The following is a 20,125-nucleotide window of genomic DNA, read 5'->3' as shown; positions in this document are numbered from 1 at the left end:
AAAATTGTTTTATATTTAATATGGTTGAAGACGTACAGTTAATTTTTTTTGGATATAATTGGGATAGTTTTATAGTAGATAGAGTCTTTGTGGAATAAAATTTTAAAACTAACCAAAATACTCTGATTTGAGGTGTTTTATAAACCTTTCAAAAATACACTATACTGATTCTAAGGTTTTTTTAGTTAATCAAAATCAGTACTTTAAAAATCTGGTAAGTAATGGTTTAAAAACATCTCATAACCAGTTAAAAAAAACCTTCCAAGTTAACTTCACCTGATAGTGACCCTTGGAAAAGGCCACAAGAAGTGACGTAACGAACTTGGGGACTGGGGTTAACGTTACAAACTCCTCCGGTTGCTAGTTGGCGGGTAAATCTAGTCTCAGTCCCATTTCGATCCTTTTCTATCCATTTAGCTTTTGTGTTGTGGGCGAAAAAGCAAAGGCCATGGAGGTTCTTGCACGACCTCTCTTCAAATTAACCTCCACAATAACTCCTTCCAAAACTTGTCACACTCATTTCAACAACAAATCAATTCTTCTCCTTCCACAACTCTCCGCTTTCTCGACCTTCACTTTCTCCGCTTCTTCTCGTTCTCTTTCACCTGGTACTTCAACTTCAAACTCAAACCCTTTGTTAATTCCTTGTGTTTTGGCTTAAGCTTCGGGGGTTCTTTGTAATCCTCTTTAACTTTAGTGGGTTATTTTCATTTTTTAATTTTTTGGTGGATTAGAGTTTGGGTATTTGTTAGTTTGTGCAAATTATTAATGGGGTCTGGTTTAGTTATTAATGGGGTCTGGTTTAGTTTTCTTTTGAGTTTTGGCTTAAGCTTTGTGGGTTCTTTGCAATTCACCTTCAACTTCAGTGGGTTGTTGTTGTTATTGGTTTTATTTATTTATTTGTGTATTGAGTTTTGGGTTTCATTGGTTTGAGATAATTACTAACTATTCTTTCTGTTTTGTTTTGGAGTTGAACCAGTTAGACATGCAACACCGGAGAGTCAATTGAGTTCTGATACAAGAGAATGGGTAATGCAAGGTATGTCATGAGAATTCCAATTTATGTTCTTGCTAAACCTTTCAAAAGTTATTTGATTGTGTAAGGTTTTGAATGCGATGAAAAGGAGAATTATTGTGAGCATAGGGATGCCTTTGATAGTTCAGACAAGCCTCTAGCTAGGAGTTAACTTGTTATCATGTCAATATTGAGATCCATTTTCAGATTTTGGGACTGAAATGAATGTTCACTTAGGCTTCAAGTTTAGTTTTTGTCCTCCTTATTTTGGACATCTCTCAAAATGCAATAACTTTGAGGTGATTTATTCCTCCAATGCTACGTAGAAGATAGTGTTCTCTTGAATTTAAAAAAAAAAAAAAAGGGAAAAAAAAAGAGGCTGTTAATCAGCCTTTTTGGCTTTCTCTTCTTAAAATCTGTGTTGAGCGATAAAAGATGGGCTTTGAATCTTATGAGACTTTTGTAGTGCTGTCTTGGAGTATCTGGTCATAATTTTGTTAATCTCTGGTATTGCTGACAGATTTTTATACCTTAAGAAGAGATGTAGAAGCTATCTCAGCACATGTCGAAGAGATTAGAGCCTCTGCTGGTTTGCAGCAATTAGAACAAGAACTTGCAGGTTTGGAGTCGAAAGCAGCTAATAGTTCGTTTTGGGATGATCGTGCTAAAGCTCAAGAAACCCTTCAGGCCTTGACCGACATCAAGTACAGGATAAACTTGCTAACTGAGTTCAAAACCAAGGTCCATCAATTTTCTTTTTCACTTTGGGTTACAAAGAGTGCAATATACTGCATGTAGTGGTGTTGAAGATTAATTGACTTCGCTGAAGTTTGTTGATGAATATTCTATGTTGTCATGTCATTTACACTTGAATTTTATTACGTTTTTACTTATTTTCTTATTTAATATCATCAGTTTATCATTAACCTGCATATACTTTTAATTTGTAGACTCTGGCTCTTTTACAAATTCTCGTCGATCTGAATTATAGGTTTGAAGATCTTAACATCATGTAGAGTGTGTATATAAATGAGTATTAATTAAAAGTATTTTTCTTTCTTAAGAATGTTTCTTATGCTCAGAGCTAGGACATTAATCCCGCAATAGCTGGCTTATTCGTCTAGTCTCTTTCTGACTCCACTTTTAATTGTTGCTTTTAGACTCGTGGAGGTTCAGTATGGTTTCATTTATTTTTCTCTGTGAGGAAAGGTTGATAATTGAAGCAAGAGTTGTGAGAGGGAACTAGATTCTTTTTTAAAAGGAAATAATTTAGATTTACTTAACTGGCCATAAAAATTTAACTTGGTAGCTACGAGACAGTAGAAATGGTAGTGTGCCTGAGATGTCTTCCAAGGTGTTTTGATGGTGAAGACAGATAATGGTGCCTTGGTGAGATTTGGGGATGATAATGGTGCCGTGAGATTTCTTCTTGTGGTGTGTCCTGACTTGTATAAGTCTGTGTTGGTTAAGAAGTCTTTGTGTCCAATATATATCTTAGTTGCTTAGTGGTTTTAAATCACCTTCCCTAAGAATATTTGAGATTGTGAGATTGGCTCATACTGTAGTGTTCTATTGTTGCTGCTTGGCTCTTTTCTGAGTGACCTGAAAGGGAACATTTGCAAATGGACATCTTAGGCGTTGGACATTTTTGCAGTGAAATTGAAATTAGTTAAGGTCATTAAAGAGTAATGGACAGTGGGGTAACATGACCAATCTATTTGTTCATGATTTTGCATGCAGTTTTGTACTTATTGTATATGAGTTTCTCTGATTGGTGAAAATAAATCTTCCATCTCAAATTGTGGAAAGTCTTCCTTTCATGTGCATTTTGGATATGACATAAAGATATGATACAATAAATGCAGGTTGATGATGCTGTAACTATTGTTAATCTAACGGAGGAGATGGACTCAATAGATGCTGGACTTCTTGAAGAAGCAGCCGGTATCATTAAAGAATTAAGCAAGGCCTTGGATCAATTCGAGTTGACCCAACTTCTTTCTGGTCCCTATGACAAAGAAGGTGCCATTATCTCTATCACTGCTGGTGCTGGGGGAACTGATGCACAGGTAAATAGTTCTTTATGTTTGAGGTAATGGGAATAAATCTGTTTTTTCATTCTTTTCGGTCAGATGGAAGTATTAATCTGTGTGCAGTGCAGCATATAGGGGTTGAAATTCAGCATTTACCGTTAAATCTCTTCTTAATTTGTCACTAGTCAAGGTTCCCATGTGAGAGTTTTAGAAACTTAAAAGCTGATGATATGATTTTTAACCTGAAGTCTACTAGCCCCTTTTTGGTTACCACATACTTTTATATTTTTGGTTCTTCTAGTCATTCAAGAAATCTGAATAGTTGAGGGTTTCGGTTTTTCTTGTGTAAAAATCTTTGATTATTTCCAGTGCAGGATTGGGCTGATATGCTTCTCAGGATGTATGTGAGATGGGGAGAGAAGCAAAGATATAAGACAAAGGTAGTTGAGAAATCCGCTGGAGAGGAAGCTGGGATTAAGTCAGCTACAGTTGAAGTGGAAGGCCGCTATGCTTATGGTTATCTGTCTGGGGAGAAAGGAACGCATCGGATTGTGCGACAGTCTCCTTTCAATGCCAAAGGTCTTCGTCAGGTAGTTTAATCATTTAATATTTCTTTTGGTTTTATCTACTCAACAAAATTATGGAAACTTGAAATGAGACATACTTTTTAGGATTCACTAGTGTTTGAAATTGAACTTCCATTAGAAACAGTGCCTGTCATTGGCTGGGAGTTGGCATGTGTTAGTACCTTGCAGTGGATTTAAAATTGGCTGTTTTTGCCTTCTATCTCAATTTTCATTGAGAAGGAATTTGGCTGAATAACATTTTTAACTGGTCTGCAGATCTAATGTAAGCAACACGTTACCATCATGTGTTTGATAGCAAATTCTTTGGTTAATATGTGATTATACTTCATGTGTTTCCTCGTACTGGACTAAACCCTACTCCTTCCATTTTCACCTTCTCTTCTTCAAGGATTAATTTTAGTTATAGCTCTGAAATCATTTCTGTGAATGCATACTTTTTATGGTCTGGTTGAAACCTTGAATTGATTTCACTGTGAAGTATTCTGGAAAATAATCACATTTCTGCACCATGAAGGTGAATATATTAAGAACAAGTGGAAATCTGGAATCCCTCTAAAGTTTCAAGTTTGTGATAAAAGTTAAACACTCTAAAAAGATTCTCATTCAGGAGATCAAACTTCTCATCTTATGTTTCAACCTGAACTTTTACACAGACAAGCTTCTCTGGTGTTGAAGTCATGCCTCTTCTTCCTGAAGAGTCTCTTGATGTTGAAATACCTGAGGAGGACCTGGAAATTAGTTTTTCAAGGGCGGGTGGGAAAGGGGGTCAGAATGTGAATAAGGTTGAAACTGCTGTTCGGATTACACACATTCCCACTGGTGTTACTGTTCGCTGCACAGGTATTCTTTGCCACGGCCACCTCTTTTTTATGTTATATTTTAAATACTCTCCGTGCTTTGAATTTTCCAGAGCACCATCTAATTTTTTTTTAAGTATATATGAACTATATGAGTTATTTATTGTTTGTATTTATATTCTTAACATTGTGACAGAGGAGAGATCCCAGTTAGCAAACAAGATTAAGGCTCTTAGCAGGCTGAAGGCGAAGCTGTTGGTCATAGCCGAGGAGCAACGGGCATCTGAAATCAAGCAAATAAGGGGAGATGCAGTGAAGGCTGAATGGGGGCAACAAATAAGGAACTATGTGTTTCATCCATACAAACTTGTCAAAGATGTACGAACCGGTTTTGAGACATCCGATATATCTTCTGTAATGGATGGTGAATTGGAATCCTTCATCAAAGCATATCTCAAACACAAATACAGTATGTCAGTATCTTCCACTGCTAGTGGTGGTAACTAACATTTTATTGATTCTCAGTTAACTTGCTCATTTTGCTCCATGTTTATATTGGCGCAAATTGTTTAGATGATAGTAACTTTAGTAAATTTTATCATTATTCTAAGTTGTTTTAATCTCCCATATGCTCCAAGAGAGAGTAAATTCTTTTAGCTGCATGTTCTAAGGGCTTGAATTCATGTAAGGATCAACACTTCTTTTATAGAATAGCATATAATACTATGTTTATAACTGAGTCATACAACCGGACAAAAAACATAGAACAGAGTAGTCATTTTATATGAATTTTGTGTAATTTTTGTCTGATTGTATGACTCAGTTGTAAGTATAACATTATTCTATTTTATAAGTTAGTTGTTGCATATAGTAAACTGTAAGCGTGATCTGTAATGCAACTTGTCTATTGATTTTCTGTTATTATTTTTTAATAGTAAATGTCTATTGATTCAGTTGTGGAGACTAATCCAGGGTTGATATTATTTCATTCGGATTTTAGTTAAATCCGGGTATCCATGGGAAAACCCTATTGTATATTCAAATGAATAATGCTGAGTTATACAACTAGACAAAATTTTTACAAAATTAATGTAAATGTCTATTCTCACATGTTTTTTGTCTGATTGTATGACTCAGTTTGTAAGTATATTATTATTAATTTAAATTCAATAATACATAATGTATATATAAAAAGTAATCCTATGCTTACAAAGACTACACAAAGTCTTTCATATAAAATGATGTGTCATATATGATTATGAGTTAATAAAAACAACTTAATAAATGCATATTAAATGATAGAAATGATTTTTATATAATTCATCCAATCATATTTTGATATATCACTTTGTATTAAAGACTTTGTATAGAGTTTTGTTAGTATAATATTATTCTATATAAAAGGTATGTCTGTATGTATTAACTTGTAATATACTCGTAAGAGCATCTCTAAAGGATTTTTTATATGATCCAAACTCTTTATTATAAAGATTCTATCTATAGAAACTTATTCTTTAAATATAATTAAAGTGAGTTTAGCTCTTTACATCTACAGAGTTAATTTCACTCTCTATCCTAATTTTAATTTAAATTACAAGTTTTTATATATTTTATTTATTAATTTTTTCTAATATTGTCTCTTTCTTGAAAATAAAGAGCATCTTTATTAAATTTAAAGACTATTAGATTTAAATAAAATTTTTTCTTATATTTAAAAATTAATGAAGAGGCTTTTTAAAATAAAGAGCATAATTGAGATGCTCTTAGAACATCTCCAAAGAACTCTTTATATGATCCAAACTTTTTATTATAAAGAGTTTATCATAAAAAGAAGTCTTAGGCAACTCCAAAGACTCTTTATATGATCAAAACTCTTTATTATAAAGAGTTTGTCCATAAAAACCAGAGTGCAATAGACTCTTTATTCTTTACATATAAATTAAATTGAGTTAGAGCATCTTCAAATGACTCTTTATTGACCTAAACTCTTTATTATAAGAGTCTATCCTAAAGATCCAAAAGACTCTTTATATGATCCAACTCTTTATTATAAGAGTTTCCATAAAAAACAGAGTCCAATAGACTCTTTATTCTTAAATATAATTAAGATTGAGTTTAAAGCATCTTCAAATGACTCTTTATATACCCAAACTCTTTATTATAAAGAGTCTATCCATAAACAAGAATCCAACAGACTCTTTATCTTTAAAATATAAATTAGAGAGTGAGTTTGACTCTCCACATTTAGACAGTCAATTTTACTCTATATCAATTTAATTAATACTACAAGTTCTTATGCATTTTATTTATTATTCTCTCTCATATTAAGTCTCTTTCTTAAATAAAGAGCATCTTCATTAAATTTAAAGACTTATTGGATTTGAATAAAAATTGTGTTATTTATATTTAAAATTAATGAAGATGCTCTTTATTTATTAAGATACTTTTCAAAATAAGAGCACTATTGGAGATGCTCTCTCTACATCTAGAAAGTCAAATTTCACTTGCTATCCCTATTTTATTTAATAAATTACAAGTTTTTATGCATTTTATTATTAATTATCTCTCCTTTAAGTCTCTCTCTTATTTATTAAGTCTAATTTAAAGAGTTCATTGGATTTGAATGCAAATTTGTTTTTAACATTTAGAAATTAATGAGATGCTATTTATTTATGGGAAATATGCTCTTTAAAATAAGACATTATTAAGATGCTCTAACAGACTATTATTAATTAAATAAATTAAAGAGTGAGTTTGACTTTGCACATCTATAAAGTTAAATTTAACTCTCTATCCAATTTTAATTAATAAATTACAAGTTTCTATTTTTTATTTATTAATTCTCTTTTCTATTAAGTCTTTAAAAAAAAAAAAAAAAAGGTTTTTCCTCTTATAATTTAAAGAGTCTATTGGATTTGAATAAAATTTTATTCTTTATATTTAGAATTTATAAAAATATTCTTTAAAATAAAGAGTATGATTGGAGATACTTTAGGTTTATATATACAAGTTAATCATGGGACGAGGTTATAAGATTTATATATACAATCAGTTAATCATAGGACGTTTTCTTAATTCAACTTGATGCGATGAGTGAATTTCAAACAAATAACAAGAGAACATCGAGTTTCATGTAGAAAACCCTTAAAAGATGAGTTAAAAATGAAAGCCAAACTAGAGAGATTTCCCATAACAGTTTTATGTAGATAAACCAACCATTGTGGATCAGTGTATGTTCCATATGCGTTGATGTGAAACTTTATGATCGATAGTTGCATGTATAGACTGTTTATAAAACTGTTTCTGAAATTTTATAATTATTCAATAGATTTAGCTATGGCCGTCAATGGCCAAGTGACGAAACCTGAGATATTCTCTTGTTAATTTTTCCGGGGAAGTTCTCTAAGAAAAACAAGTACAAGTATTAACTTGTCATTATTTGAAATTATATGTTCATCCAAGAAACATGATGACAAGGAGATAGATAAAAAAACAGCCATTTTTAAGAGAAAAAAAATCCTAACTCAAGTTCTGCTTGTGGTTGATGGGTTTCTGTTCCAAGACAAGTAGGATGGATCCCCAAGTGGCCTGCAGAAAGCAAGAAAAAACATCTCAAAAAAACAATAAAATCCAATAATCTTCATGGTAATATCACTGGTTTTAAACGACAAACGATTTCATATCATCCATACTTAGTCTGATATAATTATAGAAAATACATATTTATTTCTAAATGTAATTTGAAAGGATTTATAAACTAATATATTGATGAAGGGTACGTTTATCTTTTGAGTAATCTTAAAACCATTAGGATCCGCTTGAATTTTCACTAAAACACAAGTGAATGCATAATTAAGACTGTAACAATTACAACTTCCCAAGGAGAAAGTCTTGGTTGAGACACGCGTACATGTCATTTGTTCGTTAATCCAATCAAATTCCACAAAAAAATGTGTTTAGTTTCAAATCACCATCAGGGTGGTGATTAAAAGAGTTAGAGACTAAATACAAACTCATTATGCTTCTTACACTAACATATGGATGAGATAATACGTCTGTCTTACTTAATCTTTCTCTTTAAAAAAAAAAAAAGGTTCGATAACCTGAAAACCATCAGGATTGCTTAGGTTTCACCAAAACACAAGTGAATGCATAAATAAGAATCAAACCGAAAAAATGCTCACCTTGGCTTGAAACATACAAAGAATGAAGGATACAGCCAAGAACAAGCAATTCCACCAATGGTAATATAAGCCAAGCCTATAAAACTGTTTTTCCCCACCAACCCAACTTGTAGTTGAAAGCACAAGACTCTTGTGCCTTTAAAACCATATGTGTTATAATTGTTTTGTATCACAACAGTAACAATGTCATTAGCTTGAAGGTCCTCGCTACCTCCCATACAGTTTTTGAAAGTCGGTAACGTTGCCGTGCCATCCAAACAAAAGATCCTCTTGTTCACTCAACTGTTATGATCAAATCCGTAATTAAGTAATTAAATAAAGAACAAATATGATGCTTAGTGTAAATAATTCTTGAAACTAGTTTCACTGAAGTTTAGAAAATCATCGTAAATTTAGGCCAAACATCTGAGCTTAAGTAGGTAAATGAAACGTTTTCCGAAGTGGTCAATGGGAAGAGTAAATCACAATCAAATGCTTAGCATAAATAGGTCTAGACACCTTTTTTCCTATAGTTTCAAAAATTCTCTTATTCTTCTCTCAAGTATTATAATATTTATCAAAAACATTCATTCTAGCGAAAGCTCTTGATCATTTTTCGAAAGGGTGTATTGTCCCTTTAGATCCAAGTTTGGTACTTCTAAACTTTTCCATTAGTTTTTTCGAACAATTACCTAAATTGAATTTGCCTGTAATTAGGCCAAACCTCCAAGCCCCACAAAGTTGTTTTTTTTTTTTTTAAGTAACCCCTGAGCCTATTGAATACCCTACAAATCTAATGTTTCAGGTAACCACAAATGTGATAGATGATCCCAAGGTTTTTCGAACTTAGGAAGTCAATGAGAGGAACAAACTTTCTTGACCTCCAGAAATCTACCCCACACAAGAAGATCCCACCAATTTTTTTGAATCATCGAAAGCAAACCCTAACTAAACTTAAATGATAAATACCCGGTAAGAAACAAAAGCACTTACAGGAATGCTAGAATTAGTTTGGCACCTCCAACCTCATCCGTATTCTGGAAATTTTTAGGAAACACATTGGATCCAAATTATATTTCTTGTCACTTCCCCAAGCAATGTCCTTTTGTTTACTTGTAAGGACTTGCCTTTCACTGAAAAGCCATAAGTGTCATTGACAAACTCCAAGCTACAAGGCCACAGGAACAATAAGAGATTATCAGTTGATTGCAACACAGGTTTGCATGTTTCCATCGATTTCTTGTCTCCTTTGAACCCCTTCGACCTTAGCTGCTTGTCGCTTCGGCTTTTCACAAATCTGTGAGCAGTTTTTCACACTAAAAAGTAAGTAAATTCAAGTCCAGATTAACTGTTCACAAATTGAACAAAACAAATAGTATAGTTTTAATATGTAGCAACAACTGTTTACTACAACTCGGAAATTGTTAGCTGATGTCGATTAATATTTAAAAGACAAAATTTTATAGTTTTCAACCAGAAACTTTTGCCTAAATTTTGTTTTATAGGCATTGAATTAGGATCCTATCATGATATGAGTTCTCTTGAGCTTTTAAAGATCTAGTAATATGTATATATTTATAAATATAAATTTATTACATCTTGAAATGAGAAAGTGTGCAAAAATTTATATGATGATGAGATCTAACACTAAAGTTAAGCTTATAGATGAGGGTTCAATATATATTAGACAAATTAACCCCTTCACATTAAATTTGGATTTTTTATTTTTATTTCTTTATCTAGTTTGTATTTGAGGATTCAAACTTGAAACTTTCAGCTTTGACACCATATTAATTATCATCCTAACTCAAAGCCTTAAACTAATAGACGAGAGTTCAACATATATTAGATCAATAAACATTGTCGATAATGGTACATTTGTTTGCATGAGTTAGTTTATATAAGAAGTTTGTATGTTATTCATTTCACAAACATGTTCGACTTACCGCCGATGATTTTGGTAAAAATTTTCAAGCTGATAGTAGATGAAAACAGGACTTTTCATCTGCTTTGGAACCTGAAAATATCTACTAACTGTAGGTCAGCGGAAAAAATTAATACTGAGCTAGAGTAAACAGTAACTTGAAATCCAAGAAATGATCATAAAAAGCCAAAATTTCCAGGATGACATTTATAAATTAAAGAAAAAATATTTGAATGTCTTACTGTTAAACTCTTGGTACAGGTCTTGTTAGTTGAACTACTTTGAATAAATCCAACCATGTTATTCTTGTAATCAGAAGGAAGACAATCAACATCATATCTGTTGATAATTTCCACCACCTGAATTTCAAAGAGAGAATAATATTATTTTACAAGAATCTGTTATCGTGTATTTTAAGGACACATGTTTCAAAGAGATAATTTGGCTTACGCTATCTGATGCAAATAAAGAAACAAGGCCAAGAGAGATGAAGATTAATCCCACAGCGATAAATACCGTAATAATCTGAAACCATAAAAGGCTAAATTAGAAAAATTAAAGAATTATATAGCATAAATTAAGAGAAATGGCTATGGTGATTATTAGAAGATTTAATTTAGAAGCTACATACAAATCCTGGTGTTAGAATTAACTTGTTTGCAGGAAGTTCTTGCTGAGAAAACCTTGAATCTGCAATAAATTAAGGAACAATTGTTACAAATATTAAATTATTTAAGCCTAAAAAATTTAGCCCTTGATATAATAATATTGTTCATTAAATGCCAAAAAAATCTAGAAGAATTGAAATAATATAAGTATACTGATATTCATATATTTCATGAGTCCTGGATAATGAGTGTTACAGAGAATACAAAAATTATCATAATCCCGTATCATATGTGAGTAGAACAAAATAATTAAGGAAGAAAATACGAAGAATTCGATGTGAAAATTGCATTAATTATAGAGAAAATTGCATCAAATATTTTTATGATTGCTGGTTTATATAGATTAATATAATTCCTTTGAAATTTATTCCAGAAAAAAAAAGATGTAAAAATGATCAAGATTCTTCATCATGAATAGGCAAGAATTTGATTCATTATATTAAACATACATTGTAAATTGTTATTAAAAAAAAAAAAAAGAACCCTTCTAAATCTTAAACAAATAGAAATTCTCACAAAACCTAATGAAGTTAAATAGGAAAAAAAAAAAAAGGTGAAAAAAATTAATTAATTAATTAATGAAGAGACTTACATTTTGGTTTCTTGGATCTGGGTTTGAGTACTGTAGGAGAAGATGAATCAGTACTAGCGACTCCATTCATCTTCGAGATCACAACTTTGATCTCCTCCAGGGAAAGAGGATAAATAATTTTAATTATATTATTCAAAAGACAAAGTCAAAAAACAAAAGCAACAAAAACCAAAAGAAAACCAAGGGGATGCTAGCTTCACATTTTGTTCTGTTATTTTAAAGAAAAAAGTGATTTTGTTTTGCTGTTTTAAAGCAAAAAAAAATCTGCTCTCTTGGTTACATTGATATTAAATTAGCAATTTCCAAAATAGTAACTAAAAGCATATAATAAAACAATACCGATTAATAATATAACATATAGTAAGAATTGATATCCTTTAATTTTTTTTCATAACTAAACGAGAAAATTTTATTGAATAAAAGACCCTTGGGTAACTCAAGTGGTAGGATGAACTAGGACTGTAAACGAGCCGAGCCAGCTCGGCTCAACTCGGTTAAAGCTCGTTTGGAGCTCGGATCGATTATTATCGAGTCGACTCGGCTCGAACTCGGTTTGTTAATCGAGTCAAGTTCGAACACAATGAAGCTCGACTCATGGGCTCGCGAGGTTGGTCTGACTCGAGTAAACACTGTACACTTATGCAAGGTGTTTTGGTGATTTTTTAAACTATGAGGTATTAAACTGATAGTTTCCAATAAAAAAATTTTAAAAATAAAATAGGAGTGCCTTGGGCACCACACACTGACATACACAGTCACCAACTCTCTTCTCTCCTTTTAATGCTTTCAGTCACTTCTCTTCTCTCTCAAGTCTCAACTCAACCACGTCTTCTTCTTCTTCNTAAAAAGTAATACTATGCGTACAAAGACTACACAAAGTCTTTCATATAAAATGATGTGTCATATATGATTGGATGAGTTAATATAAAAATCAACTTAATAAATGCATATTAAATGATAGTAAATGATTTTTATATTAATTCATCCAATCATATTTTGATATATCACTTTGTATTAAAGACTTTGTATAGAGTTTTGTTAGTATAATATTATTCATATATAAAAGGTATGTCTGTATGTATTTAACTTGTAATATACATCGTAAGAGCATCTCTAAAGGATTTTTTATATGATCCAAACTCTTTATTATAAAGATTCTATCTATAGAAACTTATTCTTTAAATATAAATTAAAGTGTGAGTTTAGCTCTTTACATCTACAGAGTTAAATTTCACTCTCTATCCTAATTTTAATTAATAAATTACAAGTTTTTATATATTTTATTTATTAATTTTTTCTAATATTAAGTCTCTTTCTTGAAAATAAAGAGCATCTTTATTAAATTTAAAGAATCTATTAGATTTAAATAAAATTTTTATTCTTTATATTTAAAAATTAATGAAGAGGCTTTTTAAAATAAAGAGCATAATTGGAGATGCTCTTAGAACATCTCCAAAGAACTCTTTATATGATCCAAACTTTTTATTATAAAGAGTTTATCATAAAAACAGAAGTCTTAGAGCAACTCCAAAAGACTCTTTATATGATCAAAACTCTTTATTATAAAGAGTTTGTCCATAAAAACCAAGAGTGCAATAGACTCTTTATTCTTTACATATAAATTAAAGATTGAGTTTAGAGCATCTTCAAATGACTCTTTATATGACCTAAACTCTTTATTATAAAGAGTCTATCCATAAAACAAGAATCCAAAAGACTCTTTATATGATCCAAACTCTTTATTATAAAGAGTTTGTCCATAAAAAACAAGAGTCCAATAGACTCTTTATTCTTTAAATATAAATTAAAGATTGAGTTTAAAGCATCTTCAAATGACTCTTTATATAACCCAAACTCTTTATTATAAAGAGTCTATCCATAAAACAAGAATCCAACAGACTCTTTATCTTTAAAATATAAATTAGAGAGTGAGTTTGACTCTCCACATTTAGACAGTCAAATTTTACTCTATATCCTAATTTTAATTAATAAACTACAAGTTCTTATGCATTTTATTTATTAATTCTCTCTCATATTAAGTCTCTTTCTTAAAAATAAAGAGCATCTTCATTAAATTTAAAGACTTTATTGGATTTGAATAAAAATTGTGTTATTTATATTTAAAAATTAATGAAGATGCTCTTTATTTATATGAAAGATACTTTTCAAAATAAAGAGCACTATTGGAGATGCTCTCTCTACATCTAGAAAGTCAAATTTCACTTGCTATCCCTATTTTATTTAATAAATTACAAGTTTTTATGCATTTTATTATTAATTATCTCTCCTATTAAGTCTCTCTCTTATTTATTAAGTCTAATTTAAAGAGTTCATTGGATTTGAATGCAAATTTTGTTTTTACATTTAGAAATTAATGAAGATGCTATTTATTTATGGGAAATATGCTCTTTAAAATAAAGACCATTATTAAAGATGCTCTAACAGACTATTTATTAATTAAATATAAATTAAAGAGTGAGTTTGACTTTGCACATCTATAAAGTTAAATTTAACTCTCTATCCTAATTTTAATTAATAAATTACAAGTTTCTATGTTTTTTATTTATTAATTCTCTTTTCTATTAAGTCTTTAAAAAAAAAAAAAAAAAAGGTTTTTCCTCTTATAAATTTAAAGAGTCTATTGGATTTGAATAAAAATTTTATTCTTTATATTTAGAATTTAATAAAAATATTCTTTAAAATAAAGAGTATGATTGGAGATACTTTAGGATTTATATATACAAGTTAATCATGGGACGAGGTTATAAGATTTATATATACAATCAGTTAATCATAGGACGTGTTCTTAATTCAACTTGATGCGATGAGTGAATTTCAAAACAAATAACAAGAGAACATCGAGTTTCATGTAGAAAACCCTTAAAAGATGAGTTAAAAATAGAAAGGCAAATTAGGAGAGATTTCCCATAACAGTTTTATGTGAGATAAACCAACCAATTGTGGGATCAGTGTATGTTCCATATGCGTTGATGTGAAACTTTATGATCGATAAGTTGCATGTATAGACTGTTTATAAAACTGTTTCTGAAATTTTATAATTATTCAATAGATTTAGCTATGGGCCGTCAATGGCCAAGTGACAAGAAACCTGAGAATAATTCTCTTGTTGAAATTTTTCCGGGGAAGTTCTCTAAGAAAAACAAGTACAAGTATTAACTTGTCATTATGTGAAATTATATGTTCATCCAAGAAACATGATGACAAGGAGAGAGATAAAAAAACAGCCATTTTTTAAGAGAAAAAAAATCCTAACTCAATGTTCTGCTTGTGGTTGATGGGTTTCTGTTCCAAGACAAGTAGGATGGATCCCCAAGTGGCCTGCAGAAAACAAGAAAAAACATCTCAAAAAGAAACAATAAAAATCCAATAATCTTCATGGTAATATCACTGGTTTTAAACGAGACAAACGATCCATACTTAGTCTGGTATAATTATAGAAAATACATATTTATTTCTAAATGTATATTTGAAAGGATTTATTAAACTAATATATTGATGAAGGGTACGTTTATCTTTTAGAGTAATCTTAAAACCATTAGGATCCGCTTGAATTTTCACTAAAACACAAGTGAATGCAATAATTAAGACTTGTAACAATTACAACTTCCCAAGGAGAAAGTCTTGGTTGAGACACGCGTAACATGTCATTTGTTCGTTAATCCAATCAAATTCCACAAAAAAATGTGTTTAGTTTCAAATCAACCAATCAGGGTGGTGATTAAAAAGAGTATAGAGACTAAATACAAACTCATTATGCTTCTATTACACTAACATATGGATGAGATAATACGTCTGTCTTACTTAATACTTTCTCTTTTAAAAAAAAAAAAAAGGATTCAGATAAACCTGAAAACCATCAGGATTGCTTAGGTTTCCACCAAAACACAAGTGAATGCAACAAATACGAATCAAACCAGAAAAAATGCTCACCTTGGCTTGATAACATACAGAAGAATGAAGGATACAGCCAAGAACAAGCAAATTCCACCAATGGTAATATAAGCCAAGCCTATAAAACTGTTTTTCCCACCAACCCAACTTGTAGTTGAAAGCACAAGACTCTTTGTGCCTTTAAAACCATATGTGTTATAATTGTTTTGTATCACAACAGTAACAATGTCATTAGCTTGAAGGTCCTGCTCTATCCTCCCATACAGTTTTCTGAAAGTCGGTAACGTTGCCGTGCGCATCCAAACAATAAGATCCTCTTGTTCACTCAACTGTTATGATCAAATCCTTAATTAAGTAATTAAAGAATAAAGAACAAATATGATGCTTAGTGTAAATAATTCTTGAAACTAGTTTCCCTGAAGTTTAGAAAATCATCGTGAATTTAGGCCAAACATCTGAGCTTAAGTAAGGTAAATGAAACGTTTTCCGAAGTGGTCAATGGGAAGAGTAAATCACAATCAAATGCTTAGCATAAATAGGTCTAGACACCTTTTTTCCTATAGTTTCAAAAATTCATCTTTGATTTCCTCTCAAGTATTATAATATTTATCAAAAACATTCATTCTAGCGAAAGCTCTTGATCATTTTTCGAAAGGGGTATTGTCCCTTTAGATCCAAGTTTGGTAACTTCTAAACTTTTCCATTAGTTTTTCGAACAATTATACCTAAATTGAATTTGCCTGTAATTAGGCCAAACCTCCAAGCCCCACAAAGTTGTTTTTTTTTTTTTTAAGTAACCCCTGGAGCCTATTGAATACCCTACAAATCTAATGTTTCAGGTAAACCACAAATATGATAGATGATCCCAAGGTTGTTCGAACTTAGGAAGTCAATGAGAGGAACAAACTTTCTTGACCTCCAGAAATCTACCCCACACAAGAAGATCCCACCAATTTTTTTGAATCATCGAAAGCAAACCCTAACTAAACTTAAATGATAAATACCCGGTAAAGAAACAAAAGTACTTACAGGAATGCTAGAATTAAGTTTGGCACCTCCAACCTCATCCGTATTCTGGAAATTTTTAGGAAACACATTGGATCCAAATTTATATTTCTTGTCACTTCCCCAAGCAATGTCCTTTTTGTTAACTTGTAAGGACTTGCCTTTCACTGAAAAGCCATAAGTGTCATTGAACAAACTCCAAGCTACAAGGCCACAGGGAACAATAAGAGATTTATCAGTTGATTGCAACACAGGTTTGCATGTTTCCATCGATTTCTTGTCTCCTTTGAACCCCTTCGACCTTAGCTGCTTGTCGCTTCGGCTTTTCACAAATCTGTGAGCAGTTTTTCACACTAAAAAGTTAAGTAAATTCAAGTCCAGATTAACTGTTCACAAATTGAACAGAAACAATAATAGTATAGTTGTTAATATGTAGCACAAACATGTTTACTACAACTCGGAAATTGTTAGCTGATGTCGATTAATATTTAAAAGACAAAATTTTATAGTTTTCAACCAGAAACTTTTGCCTAAATTTTGTTTTATAGGCATTGAATTAGGATCCTATCATGATATGAGTTCTCTTGAGCTTTTAAAGATCTAGTAATATGTATATATTTATAAATATAAATTTATTACATCTTGAAATGAGAAAGTGTGCAAAAATTTATATGATGATGAGATCTAACACTAAAGTTTAAGCTTATAGATGAGGGTTCAATATATATTAGACAAATTAACCCCTTCACATTAAATTTGGATTTTTTATTTTTATTTTCTTTATCTAGTTTGTATTTGAGGATTCAAACTTGAAACTTTCAGCTTTGACACCATATTAAATTATCATCCTAACTAAAAGCTTAAACTAATAGACGAGAGTTCAACATATATTAGATCCCTAAATCATTGTCGATAATGGTACATTTGTTTGCATGAGTTAGTTTATATAAATTTGTATGTTATTCATTTCACAAACATTTCGACTTACCGCCGATGATTTTGGTAAAATTTTCAAGCTGATAGTATGAAAAACAGACTTTTCATCTGCTTTGGAACCTGAAAATATCTACTAACTGTAGGTCAGCGGAAAAAATTATTACTGAGCTAGAGTAATCAGTAACTTGAAATCCAAGAAATGATCTAAAAAGCCAAAATTTCCAGGATGACATTTATAAATTAAAGAAAAATATTTGAATGTCTTACTGTTAAGCTCTTGGTACAGGTCTTGTTAGTTGAACTACTTTGAATAAATCCGACCATGTATTCTGGTAATCAGAAGGAAGCACATCAACATCATATCTGTTGATAATTTCCACCACCTGAATTTCAAAGAAGAAATATTATTTTACAGAATCTGTTATCGTGTATTTTAAGGACACATGTTTCAAAGAGATAGTTTGGCTTACGCTATCTGATGCAATAAAGAAACAAGGCCAAGAGAGATGAAGATTATCCCACAGCGATAAATACCGTAATAATCTGAAACCATTAAAGGCTAAATTAGAAAAATTAAGAATTATATGCATAAATTAAGAGAAACGGCTATGGTCATTATTAGAAGATTTAATTTAGAAGCTACATACAAACCTGGTGTTAGAATTAGCTTGTTTGCAGGAAGTTCTTGCTGAGAAAACCTTGAATCTGCAATAATTAAGAACAATTTTTACAAATATTAAATTATTTAAGCCTAAAAATTTAGCCCTTGTATAATAATATTGTTCATTAATGCCAAAAAAATCTCGAAGAATTGAAATAATATAAGTATACTGATGTTCATATATTTCATGAGTCCTGGATAATGAGCGTTACAGAGATATAAAAATTATCATAATCGCGTATCATATGTAAGTAGACAAAATATTAAGGAAAATTGCATTAATTATAGAGAAAATTTCATCAAATATTTTTATGATTGCTGGTTTATATAGATTATATAATTCCTTCGGAATTTATTCCAGAAAAAAAAGATGTAAAAATGTCAAGTTCTTCATCATGAATAGGCAAGAATTTGATTCATTATATTAAACATACATGGTAATTGTGTTATTAAAAAAAATTAAAAAAAAAAAAACCCTTCTAAATCTTAAACAAATAGAAATTCTCACAAAACCTAATGAAGTTAAATAGAAAAAAAAAAAAAAAAAAAGGTGAAAAAAATATAATTAATTAATGAAGAGACTTACATTTTGGTTTCTTGGATTTGGGTTTGAGTACTGTAGGAGAAATGAATCAGTACTAGCGGCTCCATTCATCTTCGAGATCACCACTTGATCTCCTCCAGGAGAGAGAATAAATAATTTTATGAAAATTATTATATTATTCAAAAGACAAAGTCAAAACAAAAGCAACAAAAACCAAAGAAACCAGGGGATGCTAGCTTCACATTTTGTTCTGTTATTTTAAAGAAAAAAGTGATTTGTTTTTCTGTTTTAAAGCAAAAAAATCTGCTCTCTTGGTTACATTGATATTAAATTAGCAATTTCCAAAATAGTAACTAAAAGCATATAATAAACAATACCGATTAATAAACATATAGTAAGAATTGATATCCTTTAATTTTTTTTCATAACTAAACGAGAAAATTTTATTGAATAAAAGACCCTTGGGTAACTCAATGGTAGGATGAACTAGGACTGTAAACGAGCCGAGCCACTCGGCTCAACTCGGTTAAAGCTCGTTTGGAGCTCGGATCGATTATTTCGATCGACTCGGCTCGAACTCGGTTTGTTAATCGAGTCATTCGAACACAATGAAGCTCGACTCTGGGCTCGCGAGGTTGGTCTGCTCAGTAAACACTGTACACTTATGCAAGGTGTTTTGGTGATTTTTTAACTATAGGTATTAAACTGATAGTTTCCAATAAAAAAATTTTAAAATAAAATAGGGAGCCTTGGGCACCACACACTGACATACACAGTCACCAACTCTCTTCTCCCTTTAATGCTTTCAGTCACTTCTCTTCTCTCTCAAGTCTCAACTCAACCACGTCTTCTTCTTCTTCTCTTCTTCATTTACTTCTCTTTTCTTCTTTTTCACTTTCAGCTAATTAACATTTTTCACTTTTAGCTAATGTTGATAATGATCAACCCTCAAACTTACATCGTCAAAGTTCACTACGATGCCAGCCCTCATTTTCCACTCACAGACACTAGTACGAGTCTCACTTTCTCTTCCACCTCTTTCATCCACACTTACGACACTGTCGTCCATGGCTTCTCCGCTAGACTCACTTCTTCTGAAGCTCAACAACTCAAAACTCTCCCCATATCATTGCTCCCATTGCTTAACGAGCTCGCGAGCTGAGTTCGAGCCGGCTCGAGCTCACCTCGAACTGGACCAAGCTCGAGTTTGATTCTCAATTCTGAGGCTGGCCAAACCGAGCTCGACACTGTAGTTGTTATGCCTGGGAAAATAGGCTGACGTGGTGTA

General features: G+C 31.2%; 1 protein-coding gene and 2 pseudogenes across 2 annotated transcripts; 1 reads left to right on the top strand and 2 right to left on the bottom strand.

Moving 5' to 3' along the window:
• Positions 1-381: 381 nt before the first annotated feature.
• On the top strand, positions 382-5,324 carry LOC116107204 (peptide chain release factor PrfB1, chloroplastic-like). Of its 2 annotated transcripts, none has more exons than XM_031393514.1 (7): positions 382-608; positions 980-1,039; positions 1,536-1,756; positions 2,881-3,084; positions 3,423-3,638; positions 4,289-4,475; positions 4,629-5,324. In XM_031393514.1, the coding sequence occupies exons 1-7, from the start codon at positions 449-451 to the stop codon at positions 4,937-4,939; spliced, it is 1,359 nt and encodes a 452-aa protein (XP_031249374.1). In that variant the 5' UTR covers positions 382-448; the 3' UTR covers positions 4,940-5,324. The 2 variants fall into 2 exon arrangements, with proteins under 2 accessions (XP_031249374.1, XP_031249373.1); XM_031393513.1 differs by having other exon boundaries at positions 971-1,039.
• Positions 5,325-7,956: 2,632 nt separating this feature from the next.
• LOC116107230 lies at positions 7,957-11,849 on the bottom strand (annotated as a pseudogene).
• Positions 11,850-15,048: 3,199 nt separating this feature from the next.
• On the bottom strand, positions 15,049-19,906 carry LOC116107229 (annotated as a pseudogene).
• Positions 19,907-20,125: the final 219 nt, after the last annotated feature.

The sequence above is a fragment of the Pistacia vera genome, unplaced genomic scaffold, assembly GCF_008641045.1.
Source record: "Pistacia vera cultivar Batoury unplaced genomic scaffold, PisVer_v2 Contig529, whole genome shotgun sequence".
NCBI classification, from domain to species: domain Eukaryota; kingdom Viridiplantae; phylum Streptophyta; class Magnoliopsida; order Sapindales; family Anacardiaceae; genus Pistacia; species Pistacia vera.
The sequence above is the reverse complement of the archived record's forward strand: the minus strand, read 5'-3'. Positions and strand labels throughout refer to the sequence as shown.

Excerpts from the sequence above, each read along its gene's own strand:
- LOC116107204 (XM_031393513.1), top strand. The coding sequence starts at position 449 with ATGGAGGTTCTTGCACGACCTCTCTTCAAATTAACCTCCACAATAACT. Across the intron at positions 609-970 it reads TTCTCGTTCTCTTTCACCTG|TTGAACCAGTTAGACATGCA; the intron begins GTACTTCAACTT and ends TTTGTTTTGGAG. Across the intron at positions 1,757-2,880 it reads TAACTGAGTTCAAAACCAAG|GTTGATGATGCTGTAACTAT; the intron begins GTCCATCAATTT and ends CAATAAATGCAG.